Below are 17,507 nucleotides of genomic sequence, written 5' to 3'. Positions count from 1 at the left end.
GATAACCCTAGTCTATAAACAACCCATAGAAAACATACATATCCCTGGATAAACTGGGGACAGCATACCTTGGAGGAAGTCCCCAAGGTATCTCTCTATAGCACGGTATATAACGAGGAAACCGTGGCAAAAGAACCAATTCCTGTAACATCCCTCAAGAACCCAAGAACTCGAAACAAGCAAGCAAAATGGTCATAAACTCCGGTACAGATACCCTCTCGTACCCCGTCCAGCAGCCTGTGCATCAGGTTGTGGGCAAGGAGAGCGGGGAGAAGAGGGCTTTGCCTGTTACGCTTCTTTCGGGGTTTTTGGTGAGCATTCTGATATGATGACGAGGATGGTGAGCAGGGCTAACGAAAACAGGGAAGCGGCAAAACAACACTCCTCGAACATATTCTCAAATCACCAGACCATGGTCTTCGAATTGCTGTCATTGTCAATGACATGTCTCGGTACGCCCTCCCCCACCCCTTCACACTCCATACCAACTTAGTCTAAAGTCTGGGGTAGTTTGAACATAGACGCAACCCTGATAACCCACCACCACGTAACCCGCACCAAAGAGAAGCTCATCCAACTCCAAAACGGTTGCATCTGCTGCACATTGCGCGGCGACCTGTTAGCCGAACTCGCCCGGTTGGCCCAAAAGAACGACGTGCAATATGTTGTTATCGAGAGTACGGGGATTAGCGAGCCGATGCAGGTTGCTGAGACATTTACAACAGAGTTCGGGGCTGTGTTTGATCAGGAGGAGTTGGGGGAGTTGAGTGAAGAGGATAAGGCAGTTTTGGTTGATGTGTACGTCCCCCTTCTCTTGGTCTCGATTGACATGGGTTTGGATGTGTGCTGATGGTGGTGGGGATTAGGAAGAAGAATGGGTTGCATACAATGGCCCGCCTCGACACAACAGTAACCGTCCTCGATGCATTCAACATCTACGCCAACCTCGACACTGCAGACTTCCTCTCTGACCGCTATGGCGACGCCATCGTCCCTGAAGACGAGCGCACAATCTCAGACCTCCTTGTCGACCAGATTGAGTTTGCAGATGTTCTTATCATCAACAAAACGGATATGATTGATCCTCCCCGTCTGGCTAGGATAAAACACCTTCTTACACTACTGAATCCTAATGCCAAGGTGCTGGAGAGTAAGTACTCGAAGGTCGATGTAAGGGAGATCATCAAGACGGGACGGTTTGATTTTCTGAAGGCTGCTAGTGGAGCTGGGTGGTTGAGGAGCTTGCATGAGATGACTTTGCAGAAGACGGGGAATGGAGAGAGAATGGCACCGAAGCCGGAGACACTTGAGTATGTCCCCCCCTTTTCTTTTTTCTTTGTTTGTGATTGGGATGAGTTGATGCTAATTGTTGTAGATACGGGATCAACAACTTTGTGTACTCGGCAAGACGGCCATTTAATCCTCGGAAACTATGGGACTTGCTGCATAACAAGTTCATCCTTCTCCAACATGGCGATGGCGAAGAAGAAGATGAAGAAGAGGAGGACGAAGATGAGGATGAGGACGACAATGGTGAGGACAAAATGGACGAAGGCGAAGATAGAAACGAAGAAGGAGCCTCTGATGAAGAAAACGAAATGGTAATCGACCCCGACGAAGCCCTCCAAAACAAACGCACCCACCCCGCCTTCTCCCCCCTCCTCCGATCTAAAGGCTTCTTTTGGCTCGCATCCCGCCCCTTCCAATCAGGTGAGTGGTCACAAGCCGGCGCTATCCTGACCATTTCCTGCGGCGGGAAGTGGTTTGCCGAGGAAGATCCTGCCAATTGGCCCGAGGATCCTGACGTCCGCAAGTCCATTGAGAATGACTTTGATGGACGATGGGGAGACAGACGGCAGGAGATTGTGATGATTGGGGAGGGGATTGACACGGAGAAGGTCACGGAGGTGTTCGATCAGTGTTTGTTGGATGATGAGGAAATGAAGCAATGGGAGGGTGTTATGGAGGGTGATGGGTCGAGGGACGACAAGGAAGATGCTATGATGGATATTTGGGAGGATGGGTTTGAGGGGTGGAATGAGGCCGAGGAGGAAGATGGACATATGCATTGATTGTATTTTCAAAAGTTCATGTACATTCATATTCATAAATCATGACTACCACTCATCAACCCTCTCCATAGCCAAATGCATCCCCTCCACGGGCTTCGTAGTCACAGCCCCAGCAATATGAATCTCCTGTTTTGGATCCTGCATCCTAAACCTAAACCGCCCAACAACACCCGCCATAGCACACCGCAGCTCCGCCCTCGCAAAATCCTTCCCAATACAACTCCGCTGCCCATGCAAAAACGTAATCTGCGCGAAATTCGTCCCCGCCCCACCATGCTGATTCGGCGTCTGTTTCCCACTCTCAGGATCCGTATCTATCCATCTCTCTGGCAAGAAATCGTCCCCCGTGGGGCCCCAGAACTCCGGACTCCGGTTTATAGCATACGGGCAGAGGATGAGTCTCGTGCCCTTTGGAACGGGTTTGTTGGCGACGATGGTGTCGCGGACGGATTCGCGGATTGTGACGGGGACAGTTGGGTAGAGGCGCAGGACTTCTTGGCAGATGCCATTCAATAAAGGCATGGATTCGAGGTCGGACCAGGTTATCGGGGCGTTGCCGGAGGGGATGCGGACGCGGATCTCGGCGCGGAGGCGGTCCTGGTATTGAGGGTGGAGGGTGAGGAGGTAGCAGCCCCAGGTCAGGGCGCTGGCTGTTGTTTCGTGCTGGTCTTGTTAGTACCTAGTCTTTTAAGATGGAGAGGGTGTAGGACGTACGCCAGCAGCGAGGAAAGTCAACATCTGATCGACCAACTCGTCATCAGTGAAATCACCGCCCATCATCATCGTTCCCAGGATATCAGCTTCCAGTTCCTTGGCCGTCGCTCCAGAGGCCACGATAGCCGCTCTTTTCTCCTGGACAATTTCATTGCAAAGATCGCGCAGGAATCCAGTCTCGTTGTCAATAACCTTGTTCAAGGACCATGGCAGCCGCTTGGCAAACCATTGCGGCAACACAAAGTTGACCGCCAGGAAAGCCATCTTCTCACGCGTCGGTTCCAGAATCGCACTAAAGCTATCGGCCACCTTATTCTCAGGATTATGCAGCGACCGAAAGTCGCGTCCCATAGCAGCCGGGCCGATGATATCCAGCGTAAGTCGACTGGCCCAGATACTCAATTCGATCTTGCCCATGCTCGACACCTCCTCGAACGGATTGCACTGGAGTTCCGACTCCATTTCATCCAAGAGCAGGCCCGTCTTCTCCCACATCAATCCGTATAACGCGCGAATATTCTTAATATTGAAAGCCGGAGTCAGTGCCCGGCGCTGCTTGCGATGCGCCTGTCCCTCGCTCAGAATGAGCCCGAACCCTATGATCCGCGCGAGAAAGTCGCGCGCACGCCATGGCTTTTCGAAATCATACGTGCGCGAGGACATGACATCCAGCAACGCCTGGTGATTCGTAACGAGCAGCATGGACTGCGAAAAGACATTGCGGAAGTGGATGAGGCCCTCGTTGGGGACTGTTCGGATCCATTCGAGGGGGATGCGGCCGCGGGGGTTGTCGAAGATGATTTTTACATGTGGACGACCGGGGATCGTGGGGAGATGGCGGAGGGGGTTAAGGAAGTAGGGATAGATTAAGAGTCGGTATAAGGCGTAGAGGAGGACATTAAGGCAGAGAGAGGTCAAGACGGTCGTGCGGAAGTGGTATTCGGGGAAGAAGTGTTGGACAGTGTAACCTTGGATGATGGCCAGGCCGGTCAGATGGAGCATTTTGCAATATTCAACAAGTACATAAACTGAGAATTGCCCCGTACAATAGATATTCAGTAGACAATTATACTCCAGGCAGCTAATATATCGACGGAGATCAATGCATGTTTACCCGGAGGCTCCAAATATTCGGCTCGCAACCCCATCATTAAGATCATCAATTCGCAACTATTTCCCCATCGGGTAATGATAACTCAAATCCAGCCATACTCCAACCCATATCAACTCCATGTGAGCCGAGGATATCTTATCCCGGAGACTTATAAGTGATCTATCATCCGGTGCGATATATGGAAATTAACCACAAGTACGGATTATATTAACAAAGACCGAAATGGATCAATTCAAAGAACTCACAGCCCACCCCCAAGTCCAGCAGGTACTTCAATCGCCATTAGCCCAGAACTCCCTGGCCGCGATTCTGGCCCTGGGTTTCCTGAGGTATACCAATCGCACGCTGTCCAGATGGAGTCTGAACAACTGGAATTCAGACTCTTGGCAGGGTGAGAAGGAGCTGGTTCTTCTCACCGGAGGTACTGGCGGTATTGGCCGTCAGGTCATGGAGGATCTATCACAGGCGGGTGCTAGAGTGGTTATTGTGGATATCAAGGAGCCTGAATTCAAACTGCGTATGTCCATGCCTCTGGTATAAGTGGATAAGTAGCTAACGGAACAGCCAAAAACGTGTCCTTCTACATCTGCGACATCACAAATTCATCCAGCCTCAAGACCGTAGGAGACAAAATCCGTCAGGAACACGGAGAACCCACGGTCCTCGTCAACAACGCCGGTGTAGGCCATGACGGGACCATCCTCGAGGAACCCGAGGACAAGATCCGGCAGACCTTCGAAGTCAACACGGTCTCGCACTTCATGACTGTCCGAGAGTTCCTTCCGGACATGATCAAGAAGAACCACGGCCATGTGATTACGATTGCTAGTATGGCTAGTTTTATGGCATTGGGTGAGATGGTGGATTACTGTTGTACCAAGAGCAGTGCGTTGGCGTTCCATGAAGGGCTGAGACAGGAGTTGAAATTCTGGTACCATGCACCCAAGGTTCGGACCAGGTGGGTACCATTCTTTAAGACATTCCATTCAAAATACGGTTCTAACACACGCAGCGTGATTCACCCCCTCTGGGTGCGCACAGCCATGATCAAGCAGCTTACCGACGCCGGTGACCAATTCAATCAGCCGGTGTTGACACCCCAGACCGTGTCTGCGGCAGTCGTCAAGCAGATCCTGACACAGAGCAGTGGCCAGGTGATCCTACCTTCGCGGTTGTCTTACTATTCGCTGGTTAGAGCGTTTCCGTCGTGGATGCAGGAGACTGCTCGGGGGATTGGATCGGGGATTCTGCGGAAGCTGCGCAAATGGGAACAAAGTGGGCAATGATTTAGTTATGTATTGTTATGTATGAATTTGTATGATTATTCCGATTCTGTATGTGAATATCATCTTATGTACTGAATATGTCATATGTGCTGGTATTATTTCCTATGTACTAAATCACAAGCATAAATGTTACTATGACCGACGCGCTACTGTGCCTTCCCGATGCACTCCCTCAAAAACACCTTGACCTCCTTCCCCTGCTCCGTCTCTGTCCCCTCCCCAACATACAAATGATAAACCGGCGCAACATGGCATTCTCTTTCCCCAACGACAAATTCCACCTTCCTCCCCGCCTTCATCTTACCCACCAAATCCTCCAACAACGGAAGCATAATCTCCGTGCCCCCCGCACAAACAAGCATCCGCTCTACCGGAAAACTTGCATACCACTCCGTCGGTGCCCGCGACAGATCCGTGTAATAATCTCGCGCCGCCGAACCGAGGTACCCCCCTGCCCAGGGGCCCGCTACATACTCGGTGACAATGTCACCCCGAGAATCAATATCTTGGTCGGGGAATTCGCTGTCCAGCGATGTCCAGGGGCTTAGCATTATGGCGCCCTTGATTTGAGCACCGGAGAGGTTGATGGGCTTGATTTCGGGGTGGGTGTGCGCGAGATGCGAGAGCACCCCGCCGACCAGGTTGCCACCGGCGGAATCGCCACCTAATAACACCTTCTCTGGAGTGTGGGTTTCTAGCACATGGCGTAGACAGTCGACTGCTTGGCGGAGTTGGGTTGGATACTGCGCGTGCGGAGCGAGCGTATAACTCAGACAGAACACGGACAGTGAGTTTGGCTGCGATTTATTCGCGTCTGCCAGCAGTCGCGCGAAAAATTTGAAGTATCCTCTGTTTGCTGGGAGTGCGAATCCGCCGCCGTGGTACCAGATAAGCACATGCGAGGCACCAGGGGATCCGATCCAGTGTCCGTAGGCACCGGATCCTAGTGAGACAGTGCGTGGTGGTTGTTTAGTTTTGGCCATGTACTTGTTGTACAATGTGCTTGTCGAGGGGGACACCCATCTACACTAGTTAACATATTGCGTACTTTGTATATAGTAGACTTATTCATAGTTTGTAGGGACGCACTGCATCTGCAACGGCGATAGTCGCCGGGTGACCTTTCGCAAGACTGCATAACATATATGCAAATACCACGTTTTAGCTCGGCGTTGGAATAAGCCGGTTAGTGCGGCGAAGATAATAGTCAGCCAGATTGAAGCGATGGCTGGGATCAGGTCCAGTTTCTGCCGGAGGGTGATTTGTGTCATTGTCGCACAGTGTAACCTGTTGAGTTGTACAGATCAAGGGGGGAAGGACATCAGACTACAAGTACAAATACATACGGGCTTGCGAGCATCGCAAAAACTTCCCAAAGAATGAACCTCGGTCTAGGAACAGTTAACAGTCCGAGGCCAGATCTCTCATCTGATCTGAATATGAATCTCGAAATTGAATAGCATCGTGAATACCGCATTAGGAAACTCGGCTGCCCATGAACCGTGGATCGACAAACGGCCTTTGATTGGCCAATCTTTGCTATTTTCTGCAATCCTTGCGAGCATCTTTCAAGTATATTACTTGCATCTCCCTCTTTCCAGAACACTACATTGGCAAATGTTCTTCAACATGGCAGACACACAGACCACTGACGTTGTCATAATCGGTGCTGGTATCTCCGGCATTAACGCCGCATATCGCGTTCAATCTGCCTTTCCTAACCATTCCTACGCTATTCTTGAAGCCCGCGATAATCTCGGTGGGACGTGGGACCTTTTTCGCTACCCCGGTATCCGCTCCGACTCGGATTTGTTTACATTCGGGTTCGCATGGCATCCGTGGCATCAGGATAACCCGATCGCCACCGGCGAATCGATAGCAAAATACCTGCGCGACACCGCAGACGAATATAAGATTTCGCCGCACATCCACTTCCAACACAAAGTCCTCGCCGCAGACTGGTCCTCCGAGGAAAACCTCTGGTCGCTGACAGTTGAGCACGATGGCAAGACCAAGACCATGAACGCGCGGTTTATCGTCTGGGGCACAGGCTACTATGACTACAACCAACCTCTGCACTCGCCCATCCCGGGTCTCGACAACTTCCGCGGCCAGCTCATCCACCCTCAATTCTGGCCCGAAGACCTGGACTATACCGATAAAAACATTGCGATTGTCGGCTCCGGCGCGACGGCAGTTACTTTGTTACCCAATCTGGCCGAAAAAGCCCGCCTCTGCACCATGGTCCAGCGCTCTCCGACATACATCCTCTCCCTCCCAAATCGTAACACGTCCATCTGGTCATACATTCTGCCCTCGTCATGGTCGCGTAAAATGCAGCGGATCTCATGGATCTGGACGTCCCGCATTTTCTTCCTGTTCTGCCAGTCCTTCCCATGGCTAGCACGGCTCATCATGAGCATGCGTACCAAGAGCCAGCTTCCTGCGCACATCCCATGGAACCCGCACTTCAACCCGCGGTATAACCCGTGGGACCAGCGCTTGTGCGTGTCACCGGACGGAGACTTCTACAAAGCGCTACGCAAGGGCCGCGCAGATATCAAAACGGATACGATCGACCATGTCACGGAGAACGGGATGAAGTTTGCCTCGGGCGATAGTCTCGAAAATCTTGATATTCTAATCACGGCTACCGGTCTGCGACTGCAGATCGCCGGCGGTGCATCCATCACTGTCGACGGCGAACCGGTCCATCTTGGCGATAAGTACCTCTGGAACGGCGTGATGCTGCAGGATGTTCCGAATACCTCGTTTGTGATCGGGTACACGAATGCATCGTGGACACTCGGTGCTGATGCGACAGCGCACTTTATCATCCGGTTGATGCGGTGGATGGAAGATAACGGTGTTGTCTCTGCGACGCCGCGCCTGGCTGAAAATGCGCACTTGGAAAATAGACGGTTGTTGAATCTCAACTCGACGTATGTCACCGTTGCTGAGAAGGACCTGCCCAAGGCAGCTGATCGGGGGCCATGGAGACCGAGGGATAACTATATCTCAGACCTGTCATTCGCTAAGTGGGGGAATTTCAATCAGGATCTTCAGGTTGTCAAAAAGAAGGACTTGTAGACTATGTACATTTATGTTACGCTTATGATAGAATGCACACTGGTACATACTGTACTTACTACTCTGCACGTGGTTACAACCTCGGAATCTCGGCATTCCTCTTCGCACTCCCCTCCAACCCATAAAGAATCTCCTTTGCTCCAGGAATAACCATCTCAAACGTATCCTGCACAACCGCATACTCGAAATACCCACACCTAGCAATAGGCTTCGTTTTGCGCACATCAATCTTCCCATCTGTCAACACCCCCTCATCCACATGCACACCTACAACCCGCCCGATAACAACATCCACAGTCCCCATTGGCGGATTCGCAGGTAACCGCAGCGTAGAATGATACACGCACTCAAACTTCACCGGCGAGTCCTTGACCATGGGTACATCCATCAAACTCGCATTTTCCTTCTCCAGCCCTGCGCGCACAAACTCGTCCGTCCCGTACGGGACCTGCTCTGCGGAGATATTCACAGCGTTGCGGAGATCGTAGGTCGCTAGGTTCCAGACGAAATGGCCTGTGGTTTCTGCGTTGACAACAGTGTCTTTACGGGAATGGGAGGGCGTTTGGTTCGCGGAGAACATGACGTACGGAGGGTCGAAGGTTAAGTTGTTGAATTGGGAGTAGGGGGCGAGGTTGGCGTGGCCGTCGTGGGATTTGGTGCTGATCCAGCCGATTGGGCGGGGGACGACGCAAGCCTGTTGCCGTTATCAGGATTAATAGTGGAGGAGGAGGGTGAGGGATATACCTTGAACGGATCATGGGGAAGGTTATGCGCTGTTGTACCTGGTTGATAGAACATCGTGACTTTGCTTCCTTTCTTAGATGTGTGAACATGTCGCTATCCAGCACCCTGGGGGTTATTTAAACTACCCCGGCCGAGCCCCCGAGAGTGTGGGGAACTCGGACCTCGGATGACATATTGCTACTGTATGGGGAAATCTTTCAACCGGACTAGGCCTAGGATGAAGCTTAGATGCGTGTAGGTCCACACTGCGGTGTGGTTCGGGGGGTTTTCCGGGGAGGAACATAAGGTGCAGTAGGTTATGCACAGGTTATATACTTGATAATGAATATGAGAATTTTTTTTTTTTTTTTCGTCTAAACCTCACTGTATGCATCGTGTGCAATGACTTCTAATCCGAAGATAGCCTACAGTAACCAGATCGATGTCATGATTTCTCGGCTATCAGCCCTGATAATCACCTCCATATCCTCACCAATATCCATCCTCAGTAAACGTAATGTTCTGACGAACAGCAGTCAACGCTGCACCACACAGATCAATCGCAAGTTCGCGTACTTGGGTCAACATCTCCCTGAGCACAACTCTTTCACTCCGGAATATTTTATAAACCACCCAAAGCTGTAGAGGACCCGACTCTGGCGTCACGCCATACCCCACACGAATCACTAGTGTCAGTCCTTTGCTTGTTACTGTCTTGAACATGGAATAAAAGCTCTCTTTAGCCAAAATTTGAAGGCCTTTGAGTTGAAAATAGTCGGTGAGACTGTACATCTCTGCGTGGAAGACGAATGCATCGCCATCTTCCATGTCATTTCCGTCATATGAGTTCTCGCAGGATTCGGAAAATGTAGCGCTCACTGCTGCTCTCTGGGGAGATGATTTGGTGTGGTTCATCAGGGTTTTCACACCGCTATCGCTAATAGTATAGTCCCCCGTGCACAAGTATTCCAGTGGCTTTTCGATCTAGGGAGGATCAAAGCCATTGAATGTGATTTCTTGTGTCAGGACCTCCTGTTTCCGTTGGTTGAAAAGGCTACACGAAGCTGGAATGAACGTGCCCTGGATCTATTGGCACGTGCAAAATGAGAACAACCAGAACAGATAACGTCTAGATGGACCAGGAATATCTTTTCACCACACATGGTTCTAAAACCACTGGGCCGTAGATGGTTGCGAAACCATCTTCCCTTGTTAATAAATCATGACAGGTTCGAAAGATTGGGTTATTTACGTGGGAGTAGACATCTTGTTGTAATCGGATTCCTATATATAGCTGAGGATAGTCAATACACGTGTGGCACGAGATCCGTATTTTCAGTGGCTGGATTGAACAAAATATTGCATGTGATTCTACGAGTCGAATTCGAGGAAGCATCAGCACTACGTACCGAAACTGAAGTCTAGCACGCACCTCGGAGGAATAACTTGTGTTTTTGAAAGCTTCTAAGAACAGTTATTTGAACTTGCATTTCCCATTCTACCCATTCACAAAAGTTCCTATAGTGTAGTTACATGTGCTCCTGTTACCTTGTTGAAACCCTTGCTATTGTCTATCACGTTCTGAACCATAATGTTGCGCAGACTCCTATTTGACTCCAGCGTCGTACTACATGAATCACAGGTTACAGTCAGCAAACCCAAATAGAGTCAGCTATTTTGTAACTCTCCGTAGTACTTGCTCCCATCGTGTTCCAAAAAGAGTTCTAGGGTTGATAATAGACAAGTTTTGTTGCCAGTAGAGCATGATAAATAGATATACATTCCAGATCAGAAATTCCACCGCTGTACTCTGCAAATGAGTTTCTTTGTGGTAAGTATTGACACATATAAGCGAGCACTGTAGCCGCATCATAGATTGTTGCGCACATACAACCAATAATTCATCTTTCATTCCGCACGTAATATTGAGATGGGCCGTCTGATGCTGGACCAACCAGAAGAGACCCATTGCTAAATCAGGAATAATGTAAGGCACTAAACCCAAAGAGGAAAATATTTTGGATTTGAGTCAGTATAAGTCAGATTTAGTCTATATTCCATTATACCTAACTCCGAATCAGATCGGAATGAGATCTGATACCTTTCTCAATACACCCCTACTAAGTCTCCTACCAAGAATGACGGTGTAATCAATATCTCGCAGTCCCTTGTCAGACTCCAGAGTAGAGTTGTAGACCTCATTAATGACCTCAACCAATGCTTCCCCTGCACTCACCTGGTCAAGTGTGGTCTGGAACTGCTGTTTTGTCGTAACCTTGAGAACGTCAATCCGAAGGTAGTCTCCGAGGCCATATTCTCACATGGAAAACGGCAAGACACTCCCCAAGGACAGGCCTTCGTCGGCTTCGGATTCTTCACTATCTACGGATTGCACGGAGCTCAACGGGTCGACGAGGTAGTATAGTCCATTGCATTCATTACATCATCGGATCCAACTGTGTAATCCCCCGTGTATAGATACTGCAGCATTTCTCGATATGGGGTGGCTTGAAATAGTCGATTGAGATTTCTTACATCACTCCTACACATTATTAATCAGGAAAGAAAAGCAAGGCTTCCTGTCATACCACAAATTTGCTGTTTAGTACAGGACGTTGGAGGCATAGACATTGCTCCCTTTTGACTATGCACTCTCTGATGGTCAACATGAAGCAATTTTGAGGCATCGGCGCAGCAGGCAGCGATGGATCGATGTCGCTATACGTCCCACATAGGCAGAGAAAACATAGAAAAGTAGGAAGAGGATGGCTTATTCTTTGCGATCCTACACTACTGCCTCTACTTAATTCATTACCAATGATGTCTTGCTGCAGCTTTAAACTGTGTTGTAGTAAAAAAAAAAAAGATATTGATTTAACTGTCTAAGAATTTAATACACAAACTCCGTATCCGACAACGCAAGTCATCCCAATAAACGAAACCAACCCAATCTAGACGCGGAAGGCTTGTTTTTAAGACACCTAACAGGCTCAACAGGCCTGTCAGGCATGTCGGACTTTATATCGATCTTAAATATCCCCAAATCTCTTTTCAGAAGCACATCAGCGATCTGTCCCTTTACTTCGAACCAGGTTGAATGCGGCACACGACCGGTGGCACACTTCACTCGCACATAGGGGGCAGATACTCTGTTCTCATAGCAAGACTCATCTCCCATCTCGAAAGTGACCTCCTGGAATGAGATCCCATGGTTGACAAGGATTTTCTCAATTTCACAACGCAGCGAATTGTCCTCCACTCCCTTGCAAAATATACTCTCTGCTATCATGTTGTCTTCGCAAAGGGGGGAGTGGCTTCCCATGTCAGTAAGCTCGATGGACTCGTGTTGAATCACTCTGGCCTTCATCGTGTCCTTGGAGAATAGAAATTTGCACTTAGGAAAGAATTTAAAGGCAATCATGTTGTTTCTATATTAGTAGCAGATAGTTGTTTGTAAGTATTAGTTTGATGTGATGGATGGATCAGTAACGGGTGGCTGTAGGAAAAAAAAAAAAAAAAAAAAAAAAAAAAAAAAAAAGAGAGAATCTATAACTGAAGGAAGACTCATAAAGGTTTAGTCTTTCTCTAGCGAGTAGGCTGCTCTTTTTCGAGCTGTAGGCTGTTGTATACTCCCGTCATCTGTAAGTATGGAAGGGTCCGGATTGCTACCAAGGTACAAGTCAAGGGCCGATGGTAGCCCTACAATGGCAGCTCCCGTTTTATCAAAGGACAGTTTCGATAAGCTCTTCATGTCATTTCTAAATTGACTCTGTACGTATTACGTATAACTAGAAGCCAGGCTAATAGTGGCCTGGATAACATGACAACAAGGCATATGGGGAAGGAAGATGATTTAGGCGATGTAGACATCATGAACATGAAGGCAGATGTGCTCAATAGCACCGATCATGCTCGGTAATTGAGTTTCGGATTACGGCAGACTTTTTTAATGTTGAAGTTTAGCTCTGATCTCCTGATGAGGAAAATGAAGTCACGGCATGCCGAGTGCCGAATATCCCACGGCCCACACCAGAACCAGAAGAATGGCCACTCCGAGGCCCCGAAAAGCGAGTTCCGAACCCTCCCCAACGGTTGCCAACAATGGCTATTGTCAGAATGCCGGATCCTGAGTCAGACTATAAAAGACCAAAGCAGATCTCCTGTAGGCTTGAGACTCTAGATTGCATTAATCTACTCTAACATCAATATCTATAAACATGTCTCAAACACAAGCTCACCTTTGTTTCCGCTCCTTCGTCGAGGCCCTAAAGGCCGACAACGACCTCGTCGAAATCGACACCCCCATCGATGCCGACCTCGAAGCCGCAGCCATCACTCGTCGAGTCTGTGAGACTAACGACAAGGCACCCCTGTTCAACAATGTTATTGGTATGCAACACGGTCTCTTCCGCATTCTCGGAGCTCCCGGTTCGTTGAGAAACAGTTCGAAAGACCGCTACGGCCGTTTGGCCCGACACCTTGGTCTTCCACCCACTGCGACTATGAGGGAGATCCTTGACAAGATGCTTGTTGCTAGCGAGATGCCTCCGATTGAGCCCACAATTCTCCCTACCGGACCTTGCAAAGAAAACCATCTTGAGGAGTCGCAGATTGATCTGACAGCTCTTCCGGTTCCAATGGTCCATCAGTCTGACGGTGGAAAATACATTCAAACCTACGGAATGCACATTATTAAGACTCCCGACGGCAAATGGACTAACTGGTCCATTGCCCGGGCCATGGTTTCCGACGAAAAGCATCTGACTGGACTCGTCATTCCCCCTCAGCATATATGGCAAATTCATCAAATGTGGAAGAAAGAAGGAAAGGATGTTCCGTGGGCGTTGGCCTTTGGTGTGCCCCCTGCTGCTATTATGGCTTCGAGCATGCCTATCCCCGACGGTGTGACCGAGGCGGGCTACGTCGGAGCGATGACCGGTTCATCGTTGGAGCTTGTCAAGTGTGACACCAACAATTTGTATGTGCCCGCGACATCAGAGATCGTTCTCGAAGGCACATTGTCCATTACCGAGAGTGGTCCAGAGGGCCCGTTTGGTGAAATGCACGGATACATCTTCCCGGGTGATGTCCACGTCTGCCCCAAGTACAAGGTGAACCGGATCACATACCGCAACAACCCTATCCTTCCCATGTCCTCTTGTGGACGGTTGACTGATGAAACGGTAAGTATTTAACTTCTCTCCGGGTATATAATCTAGCTAATGGATATAGCACACCCTGATTGGCTCCCTCGCCGCCGCAGAAATCCGCAAAATCTGCCAGCAACACGACCTCCCCATAACCGACGCCTTCGCACCTTTCGAATCCCAAGTCACATGGGTGGCTCTACGCGTGGACACCGCCAAGCTCCGCAGCATGAAGACTAACAGCACTGAATTCCGAAAGAAGGTTGGTGATCTTATCTTCAACGAAAAAGCTGGATACACCATCCACCGGCTCGTGCTCGTTGGCGACGATATCGACGTCTACGATGGCAACGATGTTATGTGGGCTTTCTCCACCCGTTGCCGGCCTGGTATGGACGAGACACACTATGAGAATGTCCGAGGATTCCCATTGATTCCGTATATGGGCAAGGGTAATGGTTCGCCGGTCCAGGGCGGTAAAGTGGTCTCGGATGCATTGATGCCCGTCGAATATACCACCGGCAAGAACTGGGAGACTGCTGATTTTGAGAGCTCGTTCCCGGAGGAGGTCAAGTCGAAGGTGTTGGCGAACTGGGAAAAGATGGGCTTCCGTGGTAATTAAATCAATATAAAATGAATTTTTATATAAATATAGAAAAATCAATTATTAGTTATTGGACAGTAATAAATGTAAAATGTCCCTGTAAAGGAGCTTAAACCTGATTGGCTCTTGTGTATTCTAGAAACCGCTGACTAATTGACTTGACATCAACTCAACTCCAAAATGTAAAGAACTCAGAACAACCTCAATCAAATCCAACGATGTCATGGCAAACAACATTGACAAACAGGAAATAGACCGCGTGTTGCAGCAGAGGCGGAAGCAACGCGAGTCCAGAGCCTGCTACCCCTGCCGCCAACGCAAGGTCAAATGCGACGGCACGCAGCCATGTCGGACATGTCAGAGACGAGGACATCCGGAAATCTGCGCTTATGATGTGTCTCATTCACGGAATAGGTCTGCGTCCGTTGGGAATGAGCAGATTGCTAGTCCGCAGTTGAATTGGAGACCGGAACCAGTGCCAAGATTAGGATCGCAGACGTCTTTGCCAAGTCCTCGAAATCAGAACCAAGGACAGACTCAGGTTCAAGTTCAACCGCAAGAGAATCGAGCCAATATCGCGGACGGAGGTGAGAAGGAGTATATATTCTCTGGGGATAACTCCGTCATCTCTATTCTTCGTCAGCGCACGCAGGATGCCAACGGTCTAATGGCCCGGGAGGTCGGGTCGGTGCTTGGCTTGCAGAATACGTACAACACTTATCCTTTTATGGACTCAAGGACGCCGCAGGAACAGTGGTCCTCGTTGCTACAGATCTTGCCTCAGCGGAAGGAAGTTCTTAAGTGAGTGTACTATGATACGATCAGCATTCAGCGAGCTAATGTGGATAGATTCTTCCATTTCTATCGCTTATGTGCATATCCATTCAATCCCATTCTTGTGGACGTGGATCGCTTTGAATCGGATCTCTGCTCGTATCTAAATGCTCACGCTACCGGAGAGTTCCGGGACCCAAATCGCATCTCTGAGCGTTGGTCAACAGGCGGGTCCGTTGGCCATATCAGTTTGCTGCTGGCTACGTTGGCTGCTGGGGCACACTATTCTAATCTGGAGACCCAGCAGCGCTCCGAAGCATGTCAAGAACTAGGTATGTCTAGCGGTCTATATTGTGAACTCCTGCTAATGCTTGACAGCCCGACGGTCATTCCACGCTCTACGTCTGGCTAACTTTCTCTTTCGACCGTCGTTGGATATCATCCAGGCTCTGTTAATACTGGGTAATACGCTGCAGAACAACGGACAGTCAGATGCTGCTTGGGCATTGTTGGGGACGACGGTTAGATTGGCACAAACTCTGGGGTTGCATACAAGTAAAAGCATGGCGCATTTACCTGAATATGTTCGGTCCAGGGCCAAATCACTATGGTGGGTGCTGACCTTATCTTTAATTTGTTTTATTTTGACCAAACAGGCTTGCAATTGTGTGGCAAGATAGCCTTCTCTGTCTTTGCTATGACCGGCCACCCATCGTCACTGTGTCCGGCTGGGCAACAGATACCTCTATATTCTCTCGCACAAATCTATCATACACCGATATCATGCACTACCTCTGCCGGATGGCTCTGGATATTATCAGGTCAGACGAAACAGAAATGCAGGAAACTAGCCGGTCACTTGATGCGTTGACAACATTGGACAATGTCTACAGTCGAGCAGAGCCACATTTGTGCTCGCGCGAGTACTGCAAGACCTTCCATCAGAACCTCGAGCATCTGGCACTGAAGATGCACCTCTGCTTCGGGGTCTCAGTCCTCTGTCGTCCAGCGGTCAAGCGGACCCAGTCGCGGGATGCATTCTATGGACATGAGCTACTCCGCACCCGTGCTAAAGCCAGCCTACAGGAGGCCTCCAAAGCATTCCTTGATTTCCAAGCACTGAGTACCGTCCCCCTTCGCACATGGTCGATGGTGCATACAGTACTGAGCTCGACGCTGTTGCTGTGTATCTGGGAAGAAACGCGACACGACCCGGAATGTCGGGATCTACAACAGAGAGTGATTGAAGTGTTTTCAGCAGCAGAGCCGGCTAGCGGTGACTCAGAATCAGCGTCCGATAACGCACAGTGGCTCTCGGAGCAACATATTCGGGCATTAGTCACCCTCCGTAATACGGTGGGGAGCGCTTTGGATCAGCAGACGGAGCAGACAATGCCGCATGGCGCCGAGACCACGCTCGATGTGAACAATCTCTTCCCTGGTTTTGGGTACGTCTAGCATATTTTGTTACTCTGGGGACTGCTAATAAGATCAGGAACATATCAAACATTTTCCCTGAGGGACTGAACGTATCCGACGTATCACCTGTTACGTACATCGATTCCATCATGAACGGTGAGTTCGGCCGGTCTGGAGGCTCGGTCATAATTGACTCAGTCTGATTTTACAGTTCCGCTTTTTGATATATCGCAGGAGAGCCAATTTCTGTAATCGGCAATAGGTATCCGGTCGGTCCGGGTCGTCGGGACGAAACACAGGTAAGAAAACCACGAAGTTAGTAGACCATGAATGTACTCTGTGCCATTAAAGATCTGACGTGCAGAACTTTGCAGAATATCATCGTCTCAAAAATGTTATCCCTGTTTTGGCATGTAAAATTAACATGGCAAATTACGACATTGCAATCAGGTTTGGCACAGTTCGGGACCCGGTCTCGGTTTCGGGATCTCGGGTCTCGGACATATCAACGTCAAGTCAATATTTTCTGGAATGACTGATATCCCACTCGCAGTCTGGAAAAAG

The 17,507-nt window shown here is 49.4% G+C and overlaps 9 protein-coding genes across 9 annotated transcripts; 5 read left to right on the top strand and 4 right to left on the bottom strand.

Annotated features, from left to right (window-relative positions):
* Positions 1 to 188: 188 nt before the first annotated feature.
* EURHEDRAFT_516399 (CobW domain protein) lies at positions 189 to 2,072 on the top strand (the record flags this gene model as incomplete). Its single annotated transcript, XM_040786473.1, has 5 exons — positions 189 to 311; positions 364 to 452; positions 511 to 798; positions 867 to 1,310; positions 1,376 to 2,072. 5 exons carry the CDS (start codon positions 189 to 191, stop codon positions 2,070 to 2,072), a joined length of 1,641 nt encoding a protein of 546 aa, XP_040637474.1.
* Positions 2,073 to 2,117: 45 nt separating this feature from the next.
* Positions 2,118 to 3,788, bottom strand: EURHEDRAFT_459414 (cytochrome P450; the record flags this gene model as incomplete). Its single annotated transcript, XM_040784581.1, has 2 exons — positions 2,118 to 2,735; positions 2,787 to 3,788. 2 exons carry the CDS (start codon positions 3,786 to 3,788, stop codon positions 2,118 to 2,120), a joined length of 1,620 nt encoding a protein of 539 aa, XP_040637473.1.
* A 141-nt stretch (positions 3,789 to 3,929) lies between these two features.
* Positions 3,930 to 5,280, top strand: EURHEDRAFT_413772 (putative short-chain dehydrogenase/reductase 2). Its single transcript, XM_040782248.1, has 3 exons — positions 3,930 to 4,417; positions 4,465 to 4,858; positions 4,913 to 5,280. Exons 1-3 carry the CDS (start codon positions 4,123 to 4,125, stop codon positions 5,184 to 5,186), a joined length of 963 nt encoding a protein of 320 aa, XP_040637472.1. The 5' UTR covers positions 3,930 to 4,122; the 3' UTR covers positions 5,187 to 5,280.
* Positions 5,270 to 6,179, bottom strand: EURHEDRAFT_413771 (lipase/thioesterase family protein). Its single transcript, XM_040782247.1, has one exon. It carries the CDS (start codon positions 6,167 to 6,169, stop codon positions 5,333 to 5,335), a length of 837 nt encoding a protein of 278 aa, XP_040637471.1. The 5' UTR covers positions 6,170 to 6,179; the 3' UTR covers positions 5,270 to 5,332.
* Positions 6,180 to 6,815: 636 nt separating this feature from the next.
* Positions 6,816 to 8,276, top strand: EURHEDRAFT_378774 (flavin-containing monooxygenase; the record flags this gene model as incomplete). The annotated part of the gene is made up of 1 exon (XM_040779103.1): positions 6,816 to 8,276. The coding sequence occupies one exon, from the start codon at positions 6,816 to 6,818 to the stop codon at positions 8,274 to 8,276; it is 1,461 nt and encodes a 486-aa protein (XP_040637470.1).
* Positions 8,277 to 8,349: 73 nt separating this feature from the next.
* EURHEDRAFT_403846 (flavin reductase family protein) lies at positions 8,350 to 9,074 on the bottom strand (the record flags this gene model as incomplete). Its single annotated transcript, XM_040780260.1, has 2 exons — positions 8,350 to 8,970; positions 9,021 to 9,074. 2 exons carry the CDS (start codon positions 9,072 to 9,074, stop codon positions 8,350 to 8,352), a joined length of 675 nt encoding a protein of 224 aa, XP_040637469.1.
* Positions 9,075 to 11,922: 2,848 nt separating this feature from the next.
* Positions 11,923 to 12,420, bottom strand: EURHEDRAFT_403844 (uncharacterized protein; the record flags this gene model as incomplete). Its single annotated transcript, XM_040780259.1, has 1 exon — positions 11,923 to 12,420. One exon carries the CDS (start codon positions 12,418 to 12,420, stop codon positions 11,923 to 11,925), a length of 498 nt encoding a protein of 165 aa, XP_040637468.1.
* Positions 12,421 to 13,129: 709 nt separating this feature from the next.
* Positions 13,130 to 14,828, top strand: EURHEDRAFT_503163 (UbiD family decarboxylase). Its single transcript, XM_040785789.1, has 2 exons — positions 13,130 to 14,182; positions 14,232 to 14,828. The coding sequence occupies exons 1-2, from the start codon at positions 13,217 to 13,219 to the stop codon at positions 14,766 to 14,768; spliced, it is 1,503 nt and encodes a 500-aa protein (XP_040637467.1). The 5' UTR covers positions 13,130 to 13,216; the 3' UTR covers positions 14,769 to 14,828.
* Positions 14,829 to 14,955: 127 nt separating this feature from the next.
* EURHEDRAFT_108546 (Zn(II)2Cys6 transcription factor) lies at positions 14,956 to 17,465 on the top strand. The gene is made up of 7 exons (XM_040777684.1): positions 14,956 to 15,551; positions 15,600 to 15,856; positions 15,903 to 16,134; positions 16,181 to 16,972; positions 17,020 to 17,099; positions 17,155 to 17,258; positions 17,318 to 17,465. The coding sequence occupies exons 1-6, from the start codon at positions 14,974 to 14,976 to the stop codon at positions 17,193 to 17,195; spliced, it is 1,980 nt and encodes a 659-aa protein (XP_040637466.1). The 5' UTR covers positions 14,956 to 14,973; the 3' UTR covers positions 17,196 to 17,258; positions 17,318 to 17,465.
* Positions 17,466 to 17,507: the final 42 nt, after the last annotated feature.

This window comes from Aspergillus ruber (assembly GCF_000600275.1).
Source record: "Aspergillus ruber CBS 135680 unplaced genomic scaffold scaffold00019, whole genome shotgun sequence".
Taxonomy (NCBI): Eukaryota; Fungi; Ascomycota; class Eurotiomycetes; order Eurotiales; family Aspergillaceae; genus Aspergillus; species Aspergillus ruber.
Note: the sequence above shows the minus strand (reverse complement) of the source record. Positions and strands in the feature narration are given on the sequence as shown.

Coding starts and splice junctions, on each gene's coding strand:
- EURHEDRAFT_413772 (XM_040782248.1), top strand. CDS start 4,123: ATGGATCAATTCAAAGAACTCACAGCCCACCCCCAAGTCCAGCAGGTA. Junction 4,418..4,464: donor GGAGCCTGAATTCAAACTGC/GTATGTCCATGC, acceptor CTAACGGAACAG/CCAAAAACGTGTCCTTCTAC. Junction 4,859..4,912: donor GCACCCAAGGTTCGGACCAG/GTGGGTACCATT, acceptor TAACACACGCAG/CGTGATTCACCCCCTCTGGG.
- EURHEDRAFT_413771 (XM_040782247.1), bottom strand. CDS start 6,169: ATGGCCAAAACTAAACAACCACCACGCACTGTCTCACTAGGATCCGGT.
- EURHEDRAFT_503163 (XM_040785789.1), top strand. CDS start 13,217: ATGTCTCAAACACAAGCTCACCTTTGTTTCCGCTCCTTCGTCGAGGCC. Junction 14,183..14,231: donor GACGGTTGACTGATGAAACG/GTAAGTATTTAA, acceptor TAATGGATATAG/CACACCCTGATTGGCTCCCT.
- EURHEDRAFT_108546 (XM_040777684.1), top strand. CDS start 14,974: ATGGCAAACAACATTGACAAACAGGAAATAGACCGCGTGTTGCAGCAG. Junction 15,552..15,599: donor CAGCGGAAGGAAGTTCTTAA/GTGAGTGTACTA, acceptor TAATGTGGATAG/ATTCTTCCATTTCTATCGCT. Junction 15,857..15,902: donor CGAAGCATGTCAAGAACTAG/GTATGTCTAGCG, acceptor AATGCTTGACAG/CCCGACGGTCATTCCACGCT.